The sequence below is a fragment of the Nomascus leucogenys genome, chromosome X (genome assembly GCF_006542625.1).
Source record: "Nomascus leucogenys isolate Asia chromosome X, Asia_NLE_v1, whole genome shotgun sequence".
In the NCBI taxonomy this organism is placed as follows: domain Eukaryota; kingdom Metazoa; phylum Chordata; class Mammalia; order Primates; family Hylobatidae; genus Nomascus; species Nomascus leucogenys.
This window is the reverse complement of record NC_044406.1, coordinates 94,728,187-94,755,480: the sequence shown is the minus strand read 5'-3', so window position 1 is coordinate 94,755,480 and position 27,294 is coordinate 94,728,187. Positions and strand designations below refer to the sequence as shown.

The window sequence follows — 27,294 nt, the reverse complement described above, 5'->3', positions numbered from 1 at the left end:
TTCGGCAATAAAAAAGTAAGGAAGTACTGATACATACTACAGTATGGACGAATCTCAAAAATATTATGCTAAGTGAAAGAAATCAGACACAAAGACTGCAAATTGTATGATTTCATTTATATAAAATGTCCAGAATAGGCAAATTTATAGAAACAAAAAAGTAGATTAGTGGTTGTCTGGGGCTGGGAATGGGACAGAGGATTGATTAACTATAAATAGGCATGAGGGATCTTACTGGAGGGATCAAAAAGTTCTAAAACTGATTTATGGTGATGGTTGCCCCACTTCAGTAAAGTTACCAAAAATCATTTAATTATGCACTTGAAATCAGTGAATTTTATGATATGTAAAATATGCCTCATTTTGAGTGAGTGGTATACAGAAACTCTACTAACCTTGCAACTTTTCTATAAATCTAAAACTATTCTGAAATTTTTGAAAAATTAATTTAAATAAAAATATAAAAAAGTGTATGTTTATGAATTGATATCAGTATTTGGCAGTACCTATCTGTGTAAAATGACATTTTCAAAGATTAAATAGGTAAAAATCTCATAACAGATCAGCATTAACAGATGAACACTTAAAATTAATTTTGACAATAGGGAACACTAATTCTGAGCCCCAATTAAGCAAAATATTATCCCCTAAAAAGAATTCTATTCTTCTCATTGGTAGTCCTCCTGTATTACAAAGAAAGTACTCAATTACTATTATATTTTGAATTTCATCAATAAAAATTTGTTGAAATTTGTTTTCTCTTTTGTCATAAAAGTACCAACAAAATATTCTTGATTTTGCCTTTTGGCCTACAAAGCCTAAAATATTTACTATCTGGCTTTTTACAGAAAGTTTCCCAACTCCTGTTCTACACTATAATAGGATAAATATAAACATAATCAGTCTCTTTCTTGAATGTATTCTTATCGTTACCTAGTTGTGGCATAATGTCCTCTGGATATGCCCTATAAAGGATCAGTCTTGCATTGCTTCCACTATGGCACTATTTGGGATTTCTATAAAAAGAAACACTATTAGCTTAATAGTTGTAGCAAAGCCTTGACAACATAGTTAATATCGTGATATTAAAGTGCCAACACCACAGCCCGGTATCCTTAAGATGACCCTCATCAAGTTGTGATGTCACCAGGCTATGGACTCACCGAGGTCTCTTAGATATCAAGTGGCTCCCACAGCATCACACCCTGCCTTTGGCATCACCCTGGCACATCACCTCAGTACGGTGCCATATGCTATCACTGCTGTGGTAGAACCCTGTCCTGATGCCACACCGCCGAGATGTCAGAGTAATTAACCCCCACTTCTTTCCACTCCCTGGGCGGTGGCAGGGAGGGGGAGGGTAGCCACAGTCACCGGTTCGAGCTCAGGAGGTAGTACTCAGCTCCAACCCTTGTCCCTTCCGCCTGCCACTGCAGGTCAGGAACCCCGGGGGACAGGACCTTTAGGCTCTCATAACTCTCTTGCCCTGCCCCCGAACCTGTTTCATATGGCCGAGTCAACGACCCGCCAGCGACTACCCACCCCGGCTCTTTCACACGGTTCCACTCAAAGCCGCTCCCCGTACCTGACTCCATTCTCCAGCTGTCATCCTGGGCCAATTCCACCGGCAACTTGACTACCGACGGACAGTCGCTAGGATCCCTGGGACTTGTAGTTCCGCACTGCTAGGGGCCAAGTCTGTGAGGGCAGCAAAGGCGCCTCCCTGCCCGGAACTGCTCTCAAACTGCAACTCCCAGAGGCGCCGCGCGACGGGAATAGAAAAAGGGAACGAGGAAGGCCGGTGATTGGTGGAGCTCTAACGGCTGTTTTGACTGGCAGCCGGAGCCGGCGACGTGAGGCGGGCGTTGATCGCTCGTCAAGTAGTTGCTGGGACAGCGAAATGGAGGGGTGTGTGTCTAACCTAATGGTCTGCAACCTGGCCTACAGCGGGAAGCTGGAAGAGTTGAAGGAGAGTATTCTGGCCGATAAATCCCTGGCTACTAGAACTGACCAGGTAAAGCAACGCTAGGTCTCTCCGCAGCCGGCGACGTCGGCGAAGCCCTACGTGGCTTTCGGGGCCCGGCCCTAGCGGGGGCCCGGCCCTAGCGGAGGCCCGGTTTCTGAGAGGAGCAGAACCCCGCCCCCTCCGCCCCAAGCAGTCCCCCTGGGTCACCTCAGGACTCGCGATAGGCCTACGGGAGCTAGCCCCGCAGACCTCAGATGTTTTCCCGTTGGCCCGGAGCTCCGCTCCCTGATCTTTGGATAGTTCTAGAACGTCTACCGCATTTCTCAGAAACTCCCAATCAGTGAAAAGGAAGGCTTTTTATATGGATTTATTTACCTTTACTAGTAACTGTATTCAGTAACACAAGTGAAATTGAACGCCCCTTCCGTGCCAGGCAGTTTGCTAGGAGCTGGGGATACGGTGGAGTGGAAGATGCAGACAATAAAATAAGCACAAAAACATGTCCGATTACAAATTGTGGTAAATACTCGGCAGAGAAGTTTACATGGTGCTTTCATAACACGTTAATAGGAGGATCTGATGCTGAATATGACTGTCGTTAATTGGAAAAGTTTTTGCAAAGAAGGGAAGGTTAGTTAGACTTCGAAGCATGAGTGGGATTTCCATGGGGGAATGAGTGGACATTCTAAGCAAGATAAAAAAGTTGAAAAGTGTTTCTTTCTGCCCTCCTGCCCACAGGACTCTCGTGCTTTCATCCTCAGTTTCTAGGATTCATGGTGCCCTTAGTAAGCCCACAAATATTTATAGATGGCCTCGTGTTTCGCAGGCAGTGTGTTAAGCACTAGTGAGACTGTTCCATACTTACAAATCTCCATTTTGTGTCTTTGGGAGAGAATTAGAAATCAAGAGACTGTTTTCTCTTTTCTGGAACTTTCCTTTATTACTCAACCTGAAAATGGCCTTATCTTTACCTGGTTTACTTCATTATGGTCTGGTGATATTTAAGGATTTAAATTTAAATGTAATACTTTATATTAAGATTTAATACTCCATTGGAAATTTAACCATTCAGTCAAGTCAATGGCTTAAAAAGGGAAGGGAACTAACTATTCAGGATCAAGAGACGTAAAAAACATGAAGAAATGCAATTTATGGATCTCGTCTGGTTCCTGGTTTAAACAAACCAACTGCAAAAAGACATTTGGGAGACAGTTGGGGGAAATCTGAATACAGACCGGATATTAGACATTCTAAAGGAGTTAGTGTTAATTTTAGTAAGTGTAATAATGGTCTCATAGTTATATAAGAAAACCCTTATTTTTTACATACTGAAAGACAAGGGTGAAAAGTCATGATATTTAGGATTTGTTTTTGGAAAGCTCAGCAAGGAAAAAACTAGATAAAGCAAATAGGGCAAGATGTTTGTTGTTAAATCTAAGCAGTAGGCATGTGGGTTTCTATTCTATTCCCTCTATTTTTGTGTGTTTGAATTTTTTTTGTAATAGAGTTTAAAATACCATTTTCTATTCTGTGGGGCTGAGAAGTATAGCAGTCACTGCAAATAGGGATTCCCTTTGACAAATAATGACTACTATAGCTTTTTTTATTTTTATTTTTATTTATTTATTTATTTTTTTGAGACAGAGTTTCGCTCTTGTTGCCCAGGCTGGAGTGCAGTGGCGCGATATCACCTCACTGCAACCTCTGCCTCCCGGGTTCAAGCGATTCCCCTGCCTCAGCCTCCCAAGTAGCTGGGATTACAGGCGCCTGCCACCACGCCTGGCTAACTTTTGTGTTTTTAGTAGAGACGGAGTTTCATCATGTTGCCAGGCTGGTCTGGAACTCCTGACCTCAGGTGATCTGCCCACCTCAGCCTCCCAAAGTGCTGGGATTATAGGCATGAACCACCGTACCCGGCCATAGCTTATTATTTTTTATAAAAAGTAATTTTCTTGTTTTCTGTGTGTTGTGTTTTCTAAATTATATTTCTAATTTATTTATTATTTTAAATTCTAGATAATTTCAACTAGTTTAATGAACATTTCTTCCCTCATTAGATTCATGTGTTCCTTCTACAGCATCTAACTTGATTGAGGTCAGTGTGGTAGTAGAGATTTCAGAGTCAGAACTTCACTGACAGTTGTGTCCCAACTTCACTATTTAGTATCCATATGACCGTCCACAGTTGCTTACCCTGAGGAGTTTTAGTTTCCTCATCTGAAAAATGGAGATAATAAGCACTGTGTAGAATGGTAGGAATTAAATGATACGATGCATGTAAAACTCCCAGCACAGTGCCTGACATAAAAGTACGTAAATAATGTAATAGTAAAACAACCAAAGATGTATTTCTATCAAAGCATTGAAATCAGTTTCTTGCTCTACTACTTTCCTTGTCGTATTCTGCCCAGAATTACGTATGTTCATCAATGTCATTCTCCCCATGTTACTTAAACCTTCATCTGTCTTATACCAGTAAGTAATATAGCTTAAGGTTACCTACCTGAGGATCCAGTGCTCTGCATTTCGTATTTTCAAACTATAGATTTGCCAGCACCAGTATTTTTTTTCTTACTTTTTTGCCTTCTATTTCAAGAATGTCTCTATTACTGCTTCTCTGTAGGACAGCAGAACTGCATTGCACTGGGCATGCTCAGCTGGACATACAGAAATTGTTGAATTTTTGTTGCAACTTGGAGTGCCAGTGAATGATAAAGACGATGTGAGTACTTTGATAAAGTTGAGTTGATAAATTCCCAGTTATCTTTGTACTCCAGACTGGTGTTTACTGAAGCCTGTGCATTAAGCTCATAAAGAAAATTGTGACCTTTACGACTGGAAAGTTACATCATGGCCCTTGTGATCAAGCATGAGACTCATGGTTGCATTATTTTACAATGTTATGTTTGCCACTCATAGTCTGTGATTTAAGGTAAACATAAAGGAGAGGCTGAGGTGGGAGGATTGCTCCAGCCCAGTAGTTTGAGGCTGCAGTGAGCCATTGTACTCTATCCTGGGTGACAGACTGAGACCTTGTCTCTAAAAATAAAAAAACAAAAATAAACATACAGATCAGGGCTTGTTATGGTGAACCCTAAAAGACCATAAACTCTTTCTATTATGTTGGATTTTTTGTTTTTTGGTGAACATGGCCTGAATAATGAGGACCTAAATAACTTTTTTGTTACATGAAGAGATTTATTCTAATGATATGGTTATATTAGGATTAGATTTGTGAAGAGTAAGAATGGAACCTTTTTTGTAGGCAAATATTTTTTTGCCTTTGTAAAGCTCCTTGCTAACCCTGCCTAAACGTTAGCACTAATCCTTGTGTCTTTTTCCCCTGGTATTTCTACTACCTACTTTTTTTATAGGCAGGTTGGTCTCCTCTTCATATTGCGGCTTCTGCTGGCCGGGATGAGATTGTAAAAGCCCTTCTGGGAAAAGGTGCTCAAGTGAATGCGGTCAATCAAAATGGCTGTACTCCCCTACATTATGCAGCTTCGAAAAACCGGCATGAGGTATGGTTCCATCCTAGGCTACTTCTGTTGAGTTCTAAACGTGTATACAAACACAGATAGATCTCTGCATTGTTTTCTTCCTTCTTCTCCATCTTTCCAGATCGCTGTCATGTTACTGGAAGGTGGGGCTAATCCAGATGCTAAGGACCATTATGAGGCTACAGCAATGCACCGGGCAGCAGCCAAGGGTAACTTGAAGATGATTCATATCCTTCTGTACTACAAAGCATCCACAAACATCCAAGACACTGAGGGTAACACTCCTCTGTAAGTGACAAGTAGCAGTCATTTGTATTCTACCTGACATTAGCCTTCTTGCAATAATTCTTATACATCATTTCTTTTTTTATTCTGCTTATAATTGCAATATGTGTTAATGGCAAAAATGTTAAATTGCACAAAATATAAAGATAAAAATTGCCTATTATCTTGCCACTCAGAAATAACTACTGATCACATTCTTGTGTATTTCCTCCTGGTCTTTTATATTCAAATGTATATATTTTACACATACATATTTTTTAGCAAAATTGGGGTCATACTGTGTATGTAGTTTTAGCTCTTGTTCTTTTCACCTCATAAGCATTTTCCAGTGTCATTAAATATGTTTAAAACCTTTTTAATGGTTATATAAAATTCTGCTGTATAGATGTGCCATAATTTAATCATTCCTCTATTACTGTATATTTAAATTTTTATGAGGTTTTCACTATTATAAATAATGGTACATTGAGCCAGGCATGATGGCTCATGTCTGTAATCCTAGCACTTTGGAAAGCCAAGGCGGGAGGATCACTTGAGGCCAGGAATTCAAGACCAGCCTGGGCAACACAGCAAGACCCTCCTGTCTCTAGAAAAAATTAAAAACTTAGTCAGGCATGGTGGCATGCACCTGTAGTACTAGCTACTCGGGAGGTTGAGGTGGGAGGATTGCTTGAACCCAGGAGCTCCAGGTTACAGTGAGCTGTGATCACACCACTGCACTCCAGCCTGGGGAACAGAGCAAGACCTTGTCTCTAAAATAATTGACCAACTTTGTACAGAAAACTTTTGGCTGTATTTCTGATTATTACCTTCTTATAGACTCCTAGAAGTCGAATTGCTGCGTCAACAAATACACACATTTTAAGACTTGCTATATGTTGCCAAATTGCTTCCAGAGGAGTTGTATCATTTTACCCTCCCAACAGCAGTTTAAGAGTGCCTATTACCCCCTCACCAACACTAAATTATCCTTTTGTTATGTGAAAATGATATTTCATAGAGGTAATTTACGTTTTTATTATCAGTGACTTTGAACTTTTTTTAATGTCCATGGCTAATTACATTTGTTATCTAATTGTAACTTTTTGTGTCCCTTTCTCTGTTTCCTTTTGGGGAATTAATTTATTTTCACTGGGTTTTAAGTGCTCTTGATTTGGCATGGTAAAATATTAATTTTCTGCAATGTTAGTTGAAAATGTTTTTCCTAGTTTATCTTTTCATTTTGTTCATAATTTCTTTTACATAAGAGAAATTTTAAAATTTCTACATAGTCAAGCCCATTCATCTTTCCTCATGACTAGAAAGCTCTTCCTTACCCTGAAATTAGTTAAATATTCACCTGTCTTTTATTATAGGTTATTTTAACGTTTCATTGGTTTTGATTGAGGGTTAGTGTTATTGTTTTGCATTTGACTCTTAAAATCCATCTGTAATTGAATTATGTGTATGACCTGAAGCTGGCCTTTACCTTGATATTTTTCCACAGTACTTGGCCACTTTTCTTCTGTGTTGAATGGTGACTTTTTCTTGAACCAGAAGTTCTGTGAGTCTTCTTTTTAGTCCAGAGTGAGGTTCAGCCTTTTCCAATTTGACTTTAAACCAACTTTTAAAAAGTATTTTCTTAACTCTTAGTTTTTAAAATCTTTCCTGCATTCTAAGAGACCCTGTTTAGAAAGACCTGTATGCCCTACCTCTTTTCTCCATAAATAGAAAGGCAGGATGGCCTAGAGGAAATCTAGGAGTCAGACAAGATAGAGTCCTGGGACGAACATAGGATTTATGAATAGCTAGATGATGTTCACCCAATTCAGACTCTTACCACTTACTAACAATATTAAATACTTATATTAAACAATTTATAAGTTACTTAATCTTCCTTGAATCTTAATTTCCTCGTCTGTGATATAAGGATAATAATTCCTTCCTCACTAGATTATTGTGAGGTTTAAGTAAAGCAACATGTAAAGTGCCTCCTAATACCCTCCTGGCAAACTCTTCAGTGCATGGCAAAAGTTGTTACCCTCTTCCACTCAGTTTACTGCCAAGACATGTCAGCATAGGTAGGAACTTTAACCTCTGTCACCATTTCAACTGTAAAATGGTGATAATAATACTTTGCTAACTTATAAGATAGATATATGGATTAAATGAGATAAAATCTTTTAAACTGCTTTTTCAAACTTTAAGCTGCACGAATTACTATTAACAGTTTATGAACTGAGACTTTTCTAAATTCTAACCCTGAATTATTACATGTAGTGTTTGAGGTAAACAACTACTTACCTCTGTAAAATGAGAAAGTTGTTCCTTAGGCTGGCATTTAGATCCCTTCTTCTATTGTAAGTAGAACCAGAATTATGATTTACGATCTAGTATTACAAGGCTTTTTTTGTAGAATTTTAACTTACAATCTCCCTATGCAAACTGATGTTTCTTTCCTGATTAAATAACTTTCCAGTGTTACCACTTCCTAATCATATTCACTTTAGACTACCTAGCAAGAAATCCTAACCATTACATAGAATTGGTAGTGATTAATTGGTCTCTGGTGGTCCCTGGTTTCAGACACTTAGCCTGTGATGAGGAGAGAGTGGAAGAAGCAAAACTGCTGGTGTCCCAAGGAGCAAGTATTTACATTGAGAATAAAGAAGAAAAGACACCCCTGCAAGTGGCCAAAGGTGGCCTGGGTTTAATACTCAAGACAATGGTGGAAGGTTAAACAGCTTGGATTTATTCTTATTTTGTATGTTGTGGTGTTGTCCCCAGTGTCCTACAAACTAATGTATTTGTGCACAGGACATCATCTGTGAATGATGACGTTTTCTCACCTTCAAAGTCTTATAAACATGTTGACTCTTGTTCCTGCTGAGTTACTTGTTCGAAGCTTACAGCTTGTTTTCCAGGCATCAAATAACTGTTGAGATTGTTCTACTGTTGTCGTATATTCTTCTATATTGCATTCTGGTTAATTTGGAGTAACTAATTCTGTGGCTGTTGTGAGTCTTCAGCACCCTCCCATGTACCTTGTATCCCTCTCTGAAACAGAACAGCTCCAATAGCAACAAGCCAGTTGTTCTGCCAGATGTTTCTATGTGGATTCTGTAATGTTCCTCCATACAGTTAAAACATCCTAACTTGTTTTTCAAGCTCACTCAGGCCTATGCCAAATGTTTCTGTTTTTTTCAACCATGAGGTTTAATTTATTTTTGTGATAGGAGGGATATTTACATATTTTAGTGGACCACATTTTAAGTTGGATGGTGTGCTCTAAAATAATGAAAAACAATAGCCCATATACCTATGTATTTGTTTTTGATGGGTTGTTTACTCTGAAATAAAATGTATGGTTTTCTTAAAAGGAAGTTTTAAAGTACCTATTTTGAGTCATCCTGTATTGAAAAGAATGTCAAGCTTGTTAAAATGACATGTAACAAAAATGTATTTTGATTTGTATTTCAGAAACTAAAAAATAAAATGTTCAAAGAATCTTCCAATTTTTCTTTCAAATTAGCTAGAATTCACTTAAGCCTTAGAATCCTTAGTAAAGACATTTCTCAGTTTTTGGTAGCTCTAAGTCAATAAAATTAGTGAAGCTTGAATTGTAGCTAAAATCTTTTAAAATAGCCATCTTCTGAATTGCTAATTAAATGTAGAACAAAATGAAATTAGTTAAGTATAAACTTGAGCTCAATTTAGGGAAGCATCTTAACTGATACTAGTCATAAAATCTAATGAACTCCAAGTGACTTTCAGATTATTTTTTATTTGAATTTTATGCTGCAAATACTGTTCAAAATAAGTGATCCAAGTGAACCTACAAACTTGCATTAATTTTTGGTCAAAGTCTTAATGATCAGTAGCTAAAATGAGTTTCGTAAACACGAACTGTGTTATTGATACAGAAACTTTACAGAAGTATTGTGAGTGCTAACCTTAACAATCAGAGAAGCATCTTATGGAACAAAACTCGATTGAATGCTGGAGATAGAATTGATAGCAGGGGAAATAGTATTTCTAGTATTTTTAGTGTGATCAGAGTAAAGTTTTGTCTGTTACAACTGAAGACATTTACTCTTCATAAATATTGAGTTAATTGTCTGAGGTGATAGGTTTCGTGGGTGTAAAAGGAAATTCATCCGAGTTCTTCAATAAGCAATACAGATGGAGCTAAGCCACAGGTAATTTGTAGGCTTTTGGCATTTTAAATGGCATGACTTGTTAATATTTAGATCACAGATTTGTATAAACTAAAGATATTAGTGGCCTCGGATATTGATCAGATTGTTACCTGTGTCTGTAGGAAAGGTGTTAGAGATGAAGCTGATTCAAGGTCAGCAGATTTTACAGTTTCAAAACAAAAAAAGATAATTTGGCTGGGCGCGGTCGTTCATGCCTGTTATCCCAGCACATTGGGAGGCGGAGGTGGGCTGATTACCTGAGGTCAGGGGTTCAAGACCAGCCTGCCCAACATGGCGAAACTCCATCTCTACTGAAAAAAATTAGCCGGGTGTGGTGGTGGGCACCTGTAATCCCAGCTACTCAGAAGGTTGAGGCACTAGAATCGCTTGAACCCAGGAGGCGGAGGTTGCAGTGAGCCGAGTTGGCGTCACTGCACTCTAGCCTGGGTGACAGAGCGAAAATTCATCTCAAAATACATAAATAATTTAATTGTAAAGCTTAACTGAGAATATAAGATGGAAGAAAAAGGGCAATGAAAATAGTGAAAACATTTACATTCTTAAATATGTTATAGAGAATCTACAATTTCAGTGAGGTTTTGTGAACTTCAAAGTAAATCTGTGTTTTTCTTCATAATCTTTGACTTAACATTTAACTGTATGACACTGGTGTTTGATTCCCCAATTTCTCAGCTGTACCAACTACAGTGAATTCCTTAGATGGCTGCGTCTGCTGCTTTTTGCTCCCATATTCTGTTACACTACAAGGCCTCCAAATCAATCTGTTGGCAAGTCTGATAGAGTATAAAGATTCTTTACTTTGTGGTTTATGGCTCCAGCTTCACAGTTCTATTGACTGCCTAAAATTGAAAGCAGAAATTTGTAATGTGAATTTCTCTAGGAAGAGGATTTATTGCTTTCATCAAATTCTCAAGGGCATCTGTGATTCCCCCAAAAGGTTAAAAATCCCTGGTTGAGAGAAAAAAGTATACTGAATCAATTGTGGAGAGACCTCATTTCTACAACTATAGTTCTACTACAGTTTTTTTTTTTTTTTTTTTTTTTTTTTTTTTTTGAGACAGAGTCTCGCTCTGTCGCCCAGGCTGGAGTGCAGTGGCGCAATCTCGGCTCACTGCAAGCTCCGCCTCCCGGGTTCACGCCATTCTCCTGCCTCAGCCTCCCGAGTAGCTGGGACTACAGGCGCCTGCCACCTCGCCCGGCTAATTTTTTGTATTTTTAGTAGAGACGGGGTTTCACCGGGGTCTCGATCTCCTGACCTCGTGATCCGCCCGCCTCGGCCTCCCAAAGTGCTGGGATTACAAGCGTGAGCCACCGCGCCCGGCCGTACAGTTTTTTAATTTATAAGTTTTCACATCTATTGTCACTGTAGTCTTTAAGAAGGCAGAAATCATCTCCATTTTACAGATGAGAATATACCCAGAGCTAGAGAAACAGCCAATACCAAAATCTAGCTTTCCTGGATTCTAATTCATTTTCTTTTCTGCCTCTTCAAAAACAGTGGACCAAATGGAAGGTATTCTGGCATTTTGAAAATAACCGGTTAGTTGAAACACCTATCCTGGTGTTTTTCTTTAATTTGGCTGTGACATAATAAGAAATACATATTTGGTCTCAGCCCCCAGTACCTGAAACAGAGCTCCTAAAACCCTTGACAGTTCCTGAGTGATAGGAGTGTCTTACATAGAGCTTCTAAACCCCTTGGGATTTCCTGGGCGATAGGAGTGCCTTTTGTTCTAATGATGCAACTCTTGGTGGGCTCCTGATAGCTTTAGAATGGGGGCTATTAGTGACCAAGCCATGATTAGAGGATTAGAACTTTCAGCCCCAACCCCCCATCCTCCAGGGAGGGAAGAGGGGCTGGAGATTGAGTTAATAGTTGATCATACCTATGTGATGAAGCCTCCATAAAAATTCATAAACTACAGGGTTTGGTGAGCATCTAGGTTGGTGACACATCCACATGCCAGAAGAGTGGTGCACCCCCACTCCATGGGAACAGAAACTCCTATGTTCAGGACCCTTCTGGACCTCACCCTATGTACCTCTTCAGCTGGCCATTCATCTGTATCCTTTATAATATCCTTTATAATAAACTGGTGAACAACAGTGTTTCCTTGAGTTCTATGAGCCATTACAGCAAATTATCAAACTTGAGGTTGCGGGAACCCCCAATTTGTACCCAAGTCGAACAGAATTGTGGGTACACTGGGCACCCAATACTTGTGATGTGTATGAAGTTGGGGGCAGTCTTGTCAGACCCAACCCTGGGTAGTGTCAGAACTGAATTAAATTGTAGGACACCCAGTCGGTGTCTGCAGAGACTTGGAGAATTACTTAGTGTGGAAACCCCACACATTTGCTTTCTGAAGTGTTGTGAGTAGTGGAACAGTTTTTCTTTATTGGCACATCTTTTTATGGTTTCCTGGAGCCCTCATTATCATCTCTGAATTATTTGTTTTGTTTTTAAACCAAAGTTTCAAAGACAAGTGGGAGTATTGAGTCTTTATCGATTTGTTTAAACCTTTTATGAGGCCCACTGATGTATTTTCCAGCAGGTAGACATTGTAAAACAACTTTTACTAAAGCTTGGGTTTGTTTCATTGAAATTAGTAGTTTGGTGCAGTTGAAAAGCATTGCCTTGAAATCCAGATGATGTGGATCTAGTTTTGACTTTGTGTAATCTCAGGCAGATTATTTTACTTCTCTGCACTCAAGGATTCTCCTCTAGGGGCTGGGTGGCAATATATAAGAGTGAACCAGCTTTTTAAAAGTACATTTACCCCTTCCTATCTCCCCCACCAATAATTTAATTGTACATCATCTCCCACCTCCAGCTTCATCATTGTTAGGAGTGGCCCACTATGTGTGTTATAACTCAGGTGTGCTGGGGTTGAAAAAGTTTGAAAACTATTTATTTCAGAGCACTCTTCTAGCTCTGATCAAAGTTGATCAAAACTGATTTGCCCAGAGTAGATTGAATGGGTGGTAAACCACCTGGTTTGATTTGAGAGGGGCTGAGAAGTTTCCTTTTTTCAGAAATATCTCTCCTCTGTATTGTTTAGACTCTTCAGATTAAGGATTATCTGTGCTTGAGTCCTCTTTAAAAGGTAAATACTCCAAAGAAGACTAACTCATTTATCAACCTAATGAGAGCACTAAATGATGAAAGATCATGTTCACTGGACAAGAACGGGTTACAGAACAGCTGCTTTAGGTCCTGCGCAATGAGTTCTGCCCGAGGGAGGAAGAACTGAGTTGGTCACTGAGCTAGTAGGAGCATGAGAATCCTGGGTGTTTGGAAAATAAGGTGCCACAAGGCCAGAAATGGCACTGAAAGGAGAGATCCAAAGGTACAAATTCAGATTAATCTCATGTGCTTCCTAACCTTGCCCATGTAGAGTTTCTGCCTAGGCAACATGTACTTCATATTTTTAAATCCAGATTTTTCTATTTATTCCTGTCAAATTCATTTTGTTGGTTTCAACTCCACTTTTGAGCTAACAAGATCATTCTGAATCGTGATTCTTATGGCCTAGTGGCCATTCCCCCTAGGAGCAAGTCATCCACAAATTTATTAAGTGTACTTTGTGTGTTTTGATCTAAGTAACTATTTCTTCATCTTGGACTCAGGAGTCTGTAACTCACCCGAAACTATATGTGACACTTTGTGTGTATAAGCATTTTTCAGTGAAGATGGGTTTAGAGTTTTCAGCAGATTCTCAAGGTGATTCATGACCTCAGAAAAAGGTTACAAGCCACTGATCCAACTGTTCATCAGTATTTTGAACAGAACAGTGCTAATAAGGACAGAGCTCTATAAGACTACCAGTAGTGCTTTCTTTCCTGGACTGCACTGATCATTCAAAAATTTTGGGGTGTAATTGTTGACTATTACATGTCAGTCTCTTGTGATTTGTCTCTATAATAAAAATGGAAAGGAAAAATGAATTCCAGCTACTTGGGCATTCTGGTCATTGAGATGTTTACATTGTTGTTTACTTTTTAATCTCTAAATAGTAGGTCATTCTTAAGACCTTCATTATTCTGCTTCTTGTGTCCATCAGACACCGTATATCATACTATCATATTTAGTATGAATGAAATTGTAGATGCATCAGAAATCCCTGACATTTTCTGAAAATGGACACATCGAAGAAAATGCAGAAATAAACGCTTGCTATCTTTTCTCTCCATGGCTCTAGATAAGTGTAATGTTAATTTCCATTTTAACTCTCCTTAAAACCTACAGAGACTCTACCTCAATCTGTGTATGGTTATGATCTATATAGAAAGGAGTTTGCAGTTTAAGAAAATCTTTTACATGAAAATCTGAAAGTAATAAATCAGAAACTCACTACTTCGTTTAAAAAGGATTCACCTTAGAAGGAAGTGAGACACAAAAAAGTACATACTGTATCATCCCATATGTATGAGGGCCAAGGAAAGGCAAAGTTAATCTCTAGTGATGGAAAACGATGAGTGATTTCCTAGGTCCAGGGCAATGGTGGGATTGCACAAAGGGGCATGAAGAAACATTTGGGCTGATGGAAATATTTTCTCTCTAGATGGTTGTGGTGGTTTCATGGGTATGTACTCTGTCAAAACTCATCAAATTGTACACTTGAAATGTCTGGTTTATTATACATAAATGCTATGTCAGGAAAGTTGTTTATAAAAGGACTAGCCTTAGGAGTCATTAAAATGAGACATTATGAGTATTATTTATTGAGCCTTAAAGTAAGATTTAAATATGATTAATTCCACAAGTGAAAAGGTAAGTCTACCTGTAAGTTTCTTCAAGGTGAGATGTGGGTGAAATATGATCGTGAGAAAGCTTTTCAACAGGGGAAGAAGAAGTGATATCAGTGCATCTTAGTAATATTTAGCATTCATATAAGATTGGTATCGCTTTATTAATGTGGAATGTACCGGCAGTAAAACAGGTTATTTAAATAATTAGTTGAAATTATCTAAAATAGATCTTAAGAGTTCATTTAGAACACTTTTCTGGTCTGCCTTTCAAAGTAGATAACATCAGACACAGTGATAACATAATAACTCATTCAAAACTAAATTGCACATCACCTATGATATCAACATTTTGTATTCACTGAAGGAAATTATATTCGAAAGTGTTTGCCTGTACATTATTTGACAAAGTTGTGGGGATTTTTTGTTTTTTGTTTGTTTTCTGTTTTTGTTTTTGTTTTTGAGATGGAATCTCACTCTGTCACCCAGGCTGGAGTGCAGTGGCACAATCTTGGCTCACTGCAACCTCCACCTCCTGGGTTCAAGCGATTCTCCTGCCTCAGCCTCTCAAGTAGCTGGGATTACAGGCATGCGCTACCACACCCAGCTAATTTTTGTATTTTTAGTAGAGAAGGGGTTTCGCCATGTTGGCCAGGCTGTTCTCGAACTCCTGACCTCAGGTGATCCACCCGCCTCGGCCTCCCAAAGTGCTAGGGTTACAGGCGTGAAATTGTGTTATTTTTTAAATTTGCCATGCTCAGATATTGGATACCAGGGTGATTTCTTGGGAAATCTAATATGAGGAATGAAGCATTAATTATAAGACCTGATTTTAAATGCTATGTACCAATTAATGTATACCCTTTAGATATTCTCTATTGTATTTGGAGAAAATTTTCCAATCTATGAGATAATGCTTATGAATTATTTTCTTAGTGGTCAATATAAAAATGAATGTGGAACTATTCCCAGAAATAATATTGAATCTAATTAATGCCACCTTGTCATATGTGCATGTGGAACATAAGAGTAGCTAAAAAGAGGCCGGGCGCAGTGGCTCAGGCCCGTAATCCCAGCACTTTGGGAGGCCAAGGTGGGCGGATCATGAGGTCAGGAGATGGAGACCATCCTGGCTAACAAGGTGAAACCCCCTCTCTACTAAAAATACAAAAAATTAGCCGGGCATGGTGGCACATGCCTGTAGTCCCAGCTATTCGGGAGGCTCAGGCAGGAGAATCGCTTGAACCCAGGGGGCGGAGGTTGTAGTGAGCTGAGATCGTGCCACTACGATCACAGCCTGCGTGACGGAGCAAGACTCTGTCTAAAAAAAAAAAAAAAAAAAAAGTAGTTAAAAAGAGAGAAATAATATTTTCTGAAATAACAACCCAGGTACTGTTGCAAAACTCAGCTAAGTTAGAAATCACTTGCCTTGTCATTTGTTATGCTTACATGTTGGTAAAATTGTTAGTGTTCTATATTGGTAATACAGGAACCCTTGCTGATTTAGTTGTTATCCTGGGGTGTTTATTCTGGATTCATAGTAGGAATGAGCACCTTGTTAGAAGGTTGGTCAAAATGGAAGGAGGAGGTGGAGGTTGGTTAGGTTATTTGAACTCCAAATGGCAGTAATGGGTTCCTTAATGATTAATGCTGTACTTAGGCCACTAGCCTATGCCTTAACCATTCCCTTTTCATCTTCACTTAAGGGCTTAACTACAACCCCGGGCTCTGACTCTGGCTCTGGCTCTGGCTCTGGCTCTGGCTCTGGTTCTGGCTCCAATTCCGACTGCGTTTCTGGCTCCAGCTCCAGCTCGATGTCAAGGTCAGGCACTGCCATAGGCTCTGATCCTGGGGCAGGCTCCTGAGTAGGCTTTGGCTCATAGTCTGGTTCTTGGATGGTATCAGGGCCAGTCTCATGAATGGAAGATGGTAGAGTTACTTCTAGTTGGGTAGCGTCTTCTGTTGGCATTGCTTCGCTTTCTCCCCTTGGATTTATCTTTGTTATTGGCCTGCAAGAAAGAAGGCCCAGAAAAGAACAAGTTAGGGAGATGCTAACTTTGAAATTTCATGTGAAACCGTATGTTCTGTAGCTTCAATGACCATAGGTCCCAGACTTCAGGAAATCTGTTATTTCTGATATTCTGACTCATTGTCAGGCCATACGTCATTTTGGATTCAGAAAGGTTAGGTCTCAACAATATCATGAAAGTTTAAGAAAGAGCAGTGTTTCAAGGTGGGAAAACTAATGTCAGAATGAAAGAGTCTAAGAATCTAATGAGGTCTTTAAGGTCCAAATCCATAGCTCTGATGCATCTCTATTTCTCACTCCATCTAGTACAATACTTGGCACCTGGTTGATACCCAATATATGGTTGTAGAAGCAAGGAGATGAAAAAAATGAATGAGTGTGATACACACTAGGGAAGAAATAGGGTGATTAAGAGCATGTGCTGCACCACATTCTAACTTCTGTGTTCCCTGGGCACTGTCCTTGTGGGTCTCTTGTTCCATAAAAAAAATTAAAATTATATTTAATGACTATGTTGGTATAAAGACAAGTATGTTAGTATTATACATGAAAACGTTTTCTTGAATCTAAAACAGTTGTTGTGATAGCTAAATGAGTTGATGTACATAAAGTGCTTAGAACAGAGCCTGGCACACAGCACTCAATAAATAGCAGCCATCATCATTCTTTTTTAAATTCAATGAGAGTAAACAGAAAGATACCTCTGATATCTTATGCTAAAAGGAGTGCTTAGGAATTGATGACTGAAAGAGACATGCCTGAGAAATGTTTGTATTCAAGTAAAGACAACAAAATGAAGGCTTACTCAAGTTCTGCGATGGTCTTAGAATTTCTTTCTTTTGCCTTTGCTTTTGCCTTATTCCTTACGAAGCACACAACAGAGATGATAATGGCGGCACCTACCAGGCTACCAATCAAGGCCCCAACAATGATTCCAACTTCTGGATCTGAAGGATACAAGCAGCTGGTTAATAAAGTGGAATATATTGTCATTTTGTAATGTGTGTTTGTGACTAGTGGGGAATATCAGGGCCATTCACGTAGTGGGAAAATGACTTGTATAGGCTAGGGAAATGGAAACCTCTAGAACTCTGTCATTTGCACTCACAGTGGGAGAAGACTATTGACATTTATGCACATAAAGAATAAAATGTGGCCAACTTGGAGGAGGTGGGGTTGCTTTTGAAATGGGATTTAGAGAAAAGAGTCTTGAGACACCATGGAGTTATGATCTGGTCACTAGAGATAAGCCTCTGTTACAGGCAGGGACATTTCACTAGGCTTTCCCAGAGCACAGGTGAAATGGGTCCCTAAAAACCTCCCCCACGGCGTCCATGCTTACGAAGGAACCTCATGCACTCTGGTCACTGGGAAGTTATATGCCCATTTTGATAAACAGGCATCTGGTTTATTGTCTCGGTCTGTGGACAAACAATGAGTGGGACACTATCCAGCTGAGCACCAGACCTTCAAGCCCTGAGGTGTTGTCTCTGGAAGACCACATCTGGGTTATAAGCCAACCCATCCCCATCTGCCTCCCCTCACACAAGGATGGACACCTTATATTTTGAGCTGCCTGATAATAATTCCTTTAACTTTTTATGATTAAGAGCATATAAGTGAATAGTTTAAAAAGTCAAATAGTTCTGCTACATGTCTCACAAAAACAGCAGTTCCCTGCTCGACTCCTTCCCATTTCTGAGTCCCATTCACGAAAGGCAACCACTCTTAACGCTTTTTAAAAGTCTTCTTGCCCCCATGTTTTTATTATGTTTGCTCTGATATGTCCTACTTTTTTTTCCATTTCCATCATTTTCTTTCAACTTCGTACCCTAGAAGTTGGAGATTGAGCTCTTTTACACCACTCCCTTCACACCCACCACGTTCTTCCAAAATAGTTCTATCACAAGTTTTAGTTAAATCCAAGTTTGCAGTAGTATGACTATATAAATATTGTTCACAGCTGAGGAACACAGTGTACTATGATTCTTTCTTGTACAACATTTACAAAAATTTTCCCGGAGGTTAATAATTGCCACATTTGGGGATCAATAAATGCATCATCACTCATCCCAAAATTTCCAACAAAACTATTAAACTTCTTTCAATTGATTCAAACATATCAGATGATATATCGGTTTCTTGTGATTTTTCCCTCAGAGACATGCCATGTGAAGCCCTCCATTCTCTTCCCCCATCATGACCTGGTTGCCCTCCTAAGCCTGCTGCTCTACCGTCATCCTTCAACTTTCCCATTTTACAGATGACAAGGCTTTGCAAGTTCCTTCGAGATCCTGCTCAAACAGCACTTGGTTGGTAAAGCCATCCCAGTTCTATAAGCAAAATTGTTCCTCCCTTGGTGCTCTATAGACCCTGTTCAGACTTCTATTATAGGATTTAGCATGTTTTAGTTGTGTTTGTCCCTCTAGCTGAACTGTGAGCTCCTTGAGTATAGGACATACATCTTCTTTATCTCTGTATCTCTATCACCTAGGACAGTCCCTGGCACACAGTGGATATTCAATAAATATTTGAGGAAGGAAGGAAGAAAGAAGGGATGTGGGAGGGAGAGAGGAAGGCAGTGCTGGACATCACTGGAAAAAAGACTAGAAAGGAAGCAATGCTCAAGTCCAAATCCTACATATCTCTACATCTGCAGTATGATTGTACCTCTGAGAAGGCAAAAAGATATTGAGGGAATTCTAAAGAAAGATAACAGAAATGATGCAGGAAAAATAGCTGAAAGTGATATGAGAATAAAGGAGCAAACTTCAGGAGAAATAAAAGGAAGAAAGTTCAGCTGTGTAGGAAGAGCAAAAACCCACTTGAACTTGCCACCCCTGGATATGGCATATATTAAAACCACAAATTCAAAGTAAGTTTGAAAAAAACAAGATCCTAAGTGTTATTAAGTGATCCTTGAGATGTTTGGTGAGATATTCCTTGTGAGGGGTTGCCCCTGGGTCACCTCAATTGGACAATTCCAGGAGTCTTAAATCTTACACTCAGAGAGTGAGTAAGCACCTTTGAATAGGAAAATTGAAGTTTAGAGGCATCCTGGCTCTGCCAGTTACTAACTGGATGACCTTGGGCAAGTCATTTACTTCCCTGAGCTTCAGTGTTCTTTTCAGCAAAATGAGTCCGACAATAGTCTGCCTCCCTAGAGAGGGGTGGTTGGGAGGAAAGAGTGAGATAATACTCAGCGTAATTCGTGCTCCACAAATAGTAGCTACTGTGATTGTGGGTACGAGTGTTATTATTATAATACTATTATTATTAGTGGCAGATCTTTGCAAGGTATATGTTTGTCAGAGCTACAGTGTCACCTGGATTTACCAACAGCATCACAAAGAGAAATTCAGCCTGTTGTTATCAGAAAGGCTTCTTTTTTATTATTGAATAGTAATACCTACCTTCTAGCGATTTTGTGAAGCTAAACAAATTGCTTTTTGTAAAAGATTTAGGGCAGCATCTGGCATATATTATTATGTGAGCATTAGATATTAGGATGGTCATTCATCATATCAGCCTGTATATAAAGCACACAAATCTCCAGAGAAGCAGGAAGCACTAACCAGGGATCCTAACTAATTTATTTGGCTGACAGGCCCAGACTACTTGATTTAAGGAGAAACTGTTAAAGTTGTATGGTCAACTCACGTGAAGAAGTGAGATCGATTTCGCAGGAACTATTGCCAAGTCTGTTGATGGCAGTACACTGGTAATAACCTTGTTCAAAATTTGTCAGATTTCCAATGACCAAAATCCCGGTGGTTGGGTCTGTTGAAACCAGGAAATAGACTTTTGAGATCTCTTCTGTGCGTACAGATAACATCAGTGTAACAGATCACTCAATGTCCATCCACTCCCCCATATTGGCCTCTCTTTCTTGAGATGTTCAGGATTCAACTAGGCCCCTCAGGACTGTTCCAGTGCTAACTCACCTGGGACCATGCCTGTTCCCTACATATTCACCATCTCTGAGCTGGCTTTTAGAATTTGGGGAGTAGACCAGAACACAGTCATCATGTTGGGAGACAGGCATTCTTTTTACATTACCTGCCCCCCACCCGCCACCACTGAGAAAACAAGAAGATTGAACTGTAAGGTCAAGCAGCCAACCACACACTCCTGCTGTCATCCAACCACAGACACCAGGCCTTTCCAGGGTCTACTGCAGGTTACACTTACTGAAGTTTCCTTTCACTGGCACGATGTCTCTTCCCTCAAGTTTATGCCAGTAGTATACAGGGGAAGGTGTTCCAAGCGAAGAGAGACAGGAAAGGGAAATAGTGTGGCCAGTTTCTGGTCTTCCTTGAATGCTACAAAGGGGCTTAGAAGGTTTCACTGTAAGGCAATGACAAAGAATAAAAATTCTTTAGGATGAATGGCAGTCTGTGACAATTGCAGTCACTTCCTCACTTTCATTTTGAAGAATATGTGTGTTTATTTATTTTTTAAAAATAATTCTTGGCCAGGCACAGTGGCTCATGCCTGTAATCCCAGCAATTTGGAAGGCCGAAGCGGGTGGATCACCTGAGGTCAGGAGTTCGAGACCAGCCTGGCCAATGTGGTGAAACACGATCTCTACTAAAAATACAAAAATTAGCTGGGCGTGGTGGTGGGCACCTGTAATCCCAGCTACTTGGGAGGGTGAGGCAGTAGAATCACTTGAACCTGGGGGGCAGAGGTTGCAGTAAGCCAAGATCACGCCACTGCACTCCAGCCTGGGCAACAAAGTGAGACTGGGTCTCCACAAAAAAAAAAAAAAAAAAAAAAAAAAAAAATTGTTAAAATGAATTTGGCAGTTTTCTGCTTGCACCACCAGGTGGGAGTAGAGCACTTCAGGTGCAGGGCCCTTCTAGTCAAGAGGCCCTTAAGATTCAAATAGTGACCCCTCTGTCTGCCTCCTCCACAGATTTATAACCATGAATTTCCGCAGTGTCTTAAAATATGCCTTTATTAAAACAGCCAAATATAAGCAAATACTAAATGACTAGGAACATAGTTTATGCTTTAAAAGCACAGTTTTAAAGGAAAATAGAACCCTTAAATACTCTGAGATAACCTATTATTCTTTTTAAAATATTTAACGCTGTATTTCTCTTTTCTTTTATGATTCTTTTTTTTTTTTTTTGCATTTGTTCATCTGTGGGTGACACAAATAGTTGAAAGGTTTGAATTTGCCTGTGTGCATCATCAGTAGGGGAAGTCCATTTGGGGGGTGCACGCTACTCAGCACTGAAATATTTATTCATCCTTCACTCAGCAAGCACCCATGCCTTCTGTGGGCCCGGCACGGGACTAGGCACCAGGAATTCAAAAGTAACTTTGACACAGTTCTAAAGTGGGGTGGGAGAGGGATGAGAGATGACTTTAGAGAGGGGAAGAGGCCTCCAAGACCACAGCAGGAGGAACAGGTTTTAGGGGAAGGCATGACAAGGAGGAAGGGGTATTAATGAGGTCAGTCCGGGACATAGAGTTTTAGCTGCTTATGAAAACACGTCAGGGGAGAAGTCCTGTGGGAAGCTGGGAATCTGAATCTCCTCATTCATCTTACTTTGCACGGTTTATTCTATCTTATATATCTTATACATTTATATATCTATCATATCTACATATCTATCTTATATCTTTCATCTATCTTAGATATTTATTTTATATCTACACATCTATCTTATACACCTTACATACCTATCTTATATACAGACAATGATATAAATTTCTGTACTTTCCAACTCACCTTGCTTATCTTCATTTTGCTCTAGAACCCTTCAAAGCTTAGGTTCTCTAATTTAGGTGAGTTAGACATGACATGTGTCATATTACTCAGTCCTACAGCTCTTACCTGAGACGCAGTGGTTAAGGGCACAGCTCTGGATCCACACAGAATATGGGCTCTGTAACTCTACCCTGGATCTGTGTAGGCAAGTTACCTAACTTAGCCAAACCTCAGTTGACTCATCTGTAAAACGTGACTAAGAGATTATCTAACCTCTGGCTGATCCAAATATTAAATACAATAATATATATAGGGCCTAACCTGGAATTTCTATTGGCCACAGCAGGACTAATTCCTGCTACTAAAGTTACTTTCCCATTGACTTCTGCTCAGCTCAGCCATCCCAGACTCTCACTGTCTGTACACAGGTGCGAGAAGACAGATGCATATAGCTATAATTCTTAAACATTTTACTAGCCCTATCTTTTAAGCAGGTGTCTTTTAATTAAAAGAAATATCCTTCAACTTAGTTCTTTATTCTTTCTTACCAATGATTTTCTCAGATAGGAACAACTTGTTGGATTTGCCTATCCTAAACTAAGCTATTTAACCAGAAGTCCATTGCAGCTATCACTAGATTTAGACACTGCCTTTTTAAAAAGATGGCTATTTTATAGCCTTTACAGCAGAATAGAACAATTTGAACAGAAAATTAAATGGGGGTGTTTCATCACAAAGTTGGACACCAGGACTTGAACTAAATTATGGCAAAAACCTGGAATGACTTGCACTCATTTCTTGAGCCCAGAATCAAACCCAGATAGGCATTTTTTTGGCTTAGAATATTTTTCTCCTTTTATTTTTTATTAACAAAACATTTAGTGAATCACTTTGAACCAAGTCCCAAACCTATATATTTTCTAAAACTACTGACTCAGGATTGAACTGACATTTCATCCAGTTAAAGTCCCCAGTGGAACCTGGGTGTTTTACTGGCAAAGCCATTGATCTACCATTTAGCTTTATTGCTTTCAATAGAATTGGGGTGGGAGGAAAAGGCTCAGCTCAGAAAAAAAAAAGAAAAAGGAAAGTGCTTCAGTAGGTTCTTAAACCTTCCCTAAATCAATCATTTTCTTTTTATGTGCCAAATTGCGGAAGGTAGATGATGCTCATTCCAAATGCACACAAAATAATTATTCAAACTTGATCTGGGTATTTTTCAGGGATTAATTTTCCAAGGTTGTCATACCTAATGGAAAGCTCTCAAATGAATGGCCATCCAAACCACCTGGTTCTTTGCCCATTGCTGTTTCCTTCACCTAAACTGTGCCTTGCCATCTCAGCCCCTCTTCTTCGTCACACACTCTTGCACATCCTTCAACATTCAGCACAAAAGTCACTTTCCTCAATAAGCCTTCTCCAATTCCTGATACAGCTTTTTGCCCTTTCCCCTGTGCCCTCATAGCTCTCCTCTCATACCTCCACTGAAAGCTTTTATGTTACGCGTCTGTCTCCTTCACTAGACTGAATTTTGGAGAGCTAAGACCCTATCTTTTACATCTCCCCATGTCCATTGCTTAGCACAGTAACTGGCACGTGTGCTCAGGGTTTGTTAAATGAATTCATGCATGAATGAGTAAATGCATGGGATTGATGCTCACTGCTGGGTAAGAAAACATCTGAAAGATACATTGCTATGAGAGTCATCTTTAAGGAAATATCAACACCTCTCCCCACAATTAACCTCTCTCTTATCCACCTGTCCCCATCTTGCCTCACCTTTCAGTCAGGGCAAGCAAAATTGGCACTCATATACAATGAGATTTGAAAATTGCAAATAGTCGCTGCAATTTTTAGAGAAAATTAGCAGTCTCAAATTTTCCAAAAAGCCTAAATTTGGAGGAGGCCTTTGTTCTTTGCCCAATTAATAAAAACAATATTTTTTAGAGTTCCTAAACAAACAAGGAAATCCACAGACCCTTCTGCCTCTTACCTTGTCTGGATCCTGGCTACTTAAGGAAAAGTCATGACACAGAGCTACCTGACACAAAGACTCATGGGAAAAAACACCTCTGAGAGGAAGTGACCCTCAACTTCTTATGGAAATTGATTTGGGATCCTCTGAGCTTTAAATTTAAGAATATTAACCTTCTTGTCTAACTTTATCTCAGGGCTATTTCCAAGCTCTGAGATGAAGAGGCTTGGCTTCTTTAGATTGTTTCTGGTCAGAACATCCCAGAACCAGGAAGCAACAGAAAATCACTAGCTAATCCCTCCAGTTTTTGAACATTTAAAACCCCTTTGATCTCCAGTATTTCATTTTATAGGTAAAATAACAAAACTGTTCATAACAAACCTGTAAAGAAGACAGGGCAGAAATTATAACCTCATCTCACAATGGTCAGAGAAAGGTGGACTGAATTGTATAAGGTCACTGAGTACAGAGTAAGATCTAAAACTCAGGTCTTCTGAGTGCCAGTTTGATGCTTTGGCATTTATAGCACACCACTTAGTTCCCATGTGTATAACTAGTTGATATGGTTTGGATCTGTGTCCCCACCCAAACCTCATGTCAAATTGTAATCACTAATCTTGGAAGTAGGGCCTGGTGAGAGGTGACTGGATCATGGGGTCGGATTTCCCCCTCAGTGCTGATCTTGTGATAGTGAGTGAGTGCTCATAAGACCTGGTTGTTTAAAAGTGTGTGGCATCTTCCCCTCACCTTCCTCCTGTTCCAGCCATGTGAGACATCTTGCCTCCCCTTTGCCTTCTGCCGTGATTGTAAGTTTCCTGAGGCTTCCCAAGAAGCTGCTATGCTTCCTGTACAGCCTGCAGAACCGTGAGCAAATTAAACCTCTTTTATTTATAAATTACCCAGTCTCAGGTATTTCTTTACAGCAATGCAAGAATAGACCAATACACTAGTCTTCCAAACTGGAACAGAAACTCTCCCAGGAATGTGCTTGAGTAATACTTCTCTGTCTGTTCCTGTACCCCAATTCCTGGCACAGAACTCAGTAAGATAAAAATATGATTGATTAAGCTAACCCACTCTTAAAAAATAGCTCTTAGGTACCTTTCCCTCTTTCCCAGGTGGGTAGATGCAGTGGAAAACCTCACAGTAAATATCAGCTGGTTCCTTTGTGGCATTACCTGAGTGGCAAGCCAGGACAACTGTAAACAGTCCTCTTAGGTGTGCACCTTGTTACCAATTGCTGCTTTTCCAAGCTACTCAATTATTAAGTCACTGATTTGACGTAGTTCCTCCTTTCTTGTGATGTGTGCACACAGCTTGAGAGGAGCAATGACTAGATCAGCTCCATTTGGGGCTACCTAGAAGTGGGAAAATGCTCATCTCAACTGGTCTGTCTGTAAGAGTTGAGGATTGGCAGCCCTTTCATCCCTTGCTTCAATACTTCCCAATCCCAGCCTGCAGATGGAAGCTTAGCCCACATTGTCCTCTCAGACAGAGATTGGAAGGACTTCTAGAAATGGCCAAAATTGGGAGCTTCCCAAGGGCAAAAACAACACCTCCATCACTGTAATTCAATAAATACTGAACAAATGAGATTCCAAATTCATTTTAAGAGCAGATATGGCTTGCCCAATATCATATAATGAATATTTGTATGTAAATATGTTGATTCTCAACACTAGATTAATTTCAGTCCTTTTTCCAAATAACATTAGCATTTTAAAAAAGGGACTCTCCTGTCTTTATTTAAAAGAATAATTTAATGGTGGGAATTGTGTCGAGCTTAAAAGGAATAATAAGTTGACAGTTGTCTCCCCCAGGTAGATCTGGCTGTAAATGGAGGTTTCCTCTAAAAGAGTTGCTAGTGATCATTTTGTGGGACAGTGGATTGTCTCATCTGTTCTCATTCCATCCCTCAGAGATAGGGATCACTGGAGGTTGGGTCATCTACTGCTGTCATTTTGGCAGCCCTTTTGCACAATTGTTCTGCGTGTTTTATGAGTGATTTCTCAGTGTTACTGTATTGGTTAGGCTGGTGGCTTGTCTCTGTTTCCCTGATAATGAAAATATTAGGGAGTATATTTACCTACAGAGACTTAATTGGCATCATAACTCACTGTCCTGGCTCATTCAGTGTCCTAACTTTTTCCAAGAAAAGAAAGGGCAGAAAAAAGTGCTCATACCTAACACACTGACGTTGAGGACGCCTTGGTTTTGGCCGAGAAAGTCTGGGGGGTTGTTAACATCGCAGATGTAAATTCCACTGTCCGCTGGCTGCATATGCGAGATAGTGATAGATGCATTACCTGGATCGTTGGACCCTGTAATTCGATCTTTAAATTGCCCGATGGCTACAGCTTGTCCACCTTGAGAAAAGTAAATCTAGACAGAAAAATAACAGAAATGAGAACTGGAGAGTGTCCAGGACTAGGATAAGCTACCTGAAAGCTTCTTCTAAACACATTACCTTTGATAAAGAAGCAGCGTCTTCCCCCCACCAGGAACAGGTCCCTGTGGCCAAGGTTTCTCAACTCAGTGGGGCACTTTAGTTTGCTCACAGTTGTGCATTTTGCCCTCAGAGCAGCTCTGTGATGTCATCAGGGCGGGGATTAGTATGCCTATCTTACAGAGGAGGAGGCAGCTGGAGCTGACAGGATTCAACACCTAAGCTTGGGCTAGGAGATCGACATGCCCACTTAATGAATCCACCTGAGAGAAACTCATTATGTAGAACACAAATGTCTGATGGGAAACCAAAACCATCATTTTTTTTTTACCATTTTATAAACTTCTTAAAATTTGAATTTACCTTACCCAGTGAGAGTATCTGGTTTCCTTAAATGCTCAAATGTTAATGCTCCTTTTAGAC

At 39.8% G+C, this 27,294-nt stretch overlaps 3 protein-coding genes across 7 annotated transcripts in view; 1 reads left to right on the top strand and 2 right to left on the bottom strand.

The window, feature by feature from the left end:
* The window catches only part of ATG4A (autophagy related 4A cysteine peptidase), a 58,600-nt gene extending 56,845 nt beyond the window's left edge, over nt 1-1,755 (bottom strand). For 2 of the 3 annotated variants that reach the window (XM_003262176.2, XM_003262175.2), the window contains exon 1: nt 1,586-1,755. In XM_003262176.2, coding sequence (XP_003262224.1) covers nt 1,586-1,595 — 10 coding nt within the window. In that variant the 5' untranslated portion in view covers nt 1,596-1,755. Of the gene's footprint in view, nt 1-1,163 lie in introns of all 3 variants that reach the window. The other variant, XM_030806716.1, reaches the window with a different exon arrangement.
* A 31-nt stretch (nt 1,756-1,786) lies between these two features.
* On the top strand, nt 1,787-9,237 carry PSMD10 (proteasome 26S subunit, non-ATPase 10). 2 transcript variants are annotated; one of them, XM_003262179.4, is made up of 5 exons: nt 1,787-2,014; nt 4,590-4,688; nt 5,341-5,487; nt 5,588-5,675; nt 8,317-9,237. In XM_003262179.4, the coding sequence occupies exons 1-5, from the start codon at nt 1,901-1,903 to the stop codon at nt 8,322-8,324; spliced, it is 456 nt and encodes a 151-aa protein (XP_003262227.1). In that variant the 5' UTR covers nt 1,787-1,900; the 3' UTR covers nt 8,325-9,237. The 2 variants fall into 2 exon arrangements, with proteins under 2 accessions (XP_003262227.1, XP_003262226.1); XM_003262178.4 differs by having other exon boundaries at nt 1,811-2,014; nt 5,588-5,754.
* A 5,329-nt stretch (nt 9,238-14,566) lies between these two features.
* The window catches only part of VSIG1 (V-set and immunoglobulin domain containing 1), a 34,048-nt gene continuing 21,320 nt past the window's right edge, over nt 14,567-27,294 (bottom strand). The window contains exons 3-7 of one of the 2 annotated variants that reach the window (XM_030807166.1): nt 26,609-26,807; nt 20,920-21,075; nt 20,389-20,508; nt 17,534-17,675; nt 14,567-16,708 (exon numbers count right to left, since the gene is read on the bottom strand). In XM_030807166.1, the coding sequence (XP_030663026.1) occupies nt 16,369-16,708; nt 17,534-17,675; nt 20,389-20,508; nt 20,920-21,075; nt 26,609-26,807 (957 nt within the window). In that variant the 3' untranslated portion in view covers nt 14,567-16,368. The remainder of the gene's footprint in view (nt 16,709-17,533; nt 17,676-20,388; nt 20,509-20,919; nt 21,076-26,608; nt 26,808-27,294) is intronic. The other variant, XM_003262177.4, reaches the window with a different exon arrangement.

What these genes read in the sequence shown, in the direction of transcription:
- PSMD10 (XM_003262178.4), top strand. Translation starts at nt 1,901, where the DNA reads ATGGAGGGGTGTGTGTCTAACCTAATGGTCTGCAACCTGGCCTACAGC. An exon ending in CAGTGAATGATAAAGACGAT is followed by an intron (nt 4,689 to 5,340) that starts GTGAGTACTTTG and finishes CTTTTTTTATAG; the next exon opens with GCAGGTTGGTCTCCTCTTCA. An exon ending in ACTGAGGGTAACACTCCTCT is followed by an intron (nt 5,755 to 8,316) that starts GTAAGTGACAAG and finishes CCCTGGTTTCAG; the next exon opens with ACACTTAGCCTGTGATGAGG.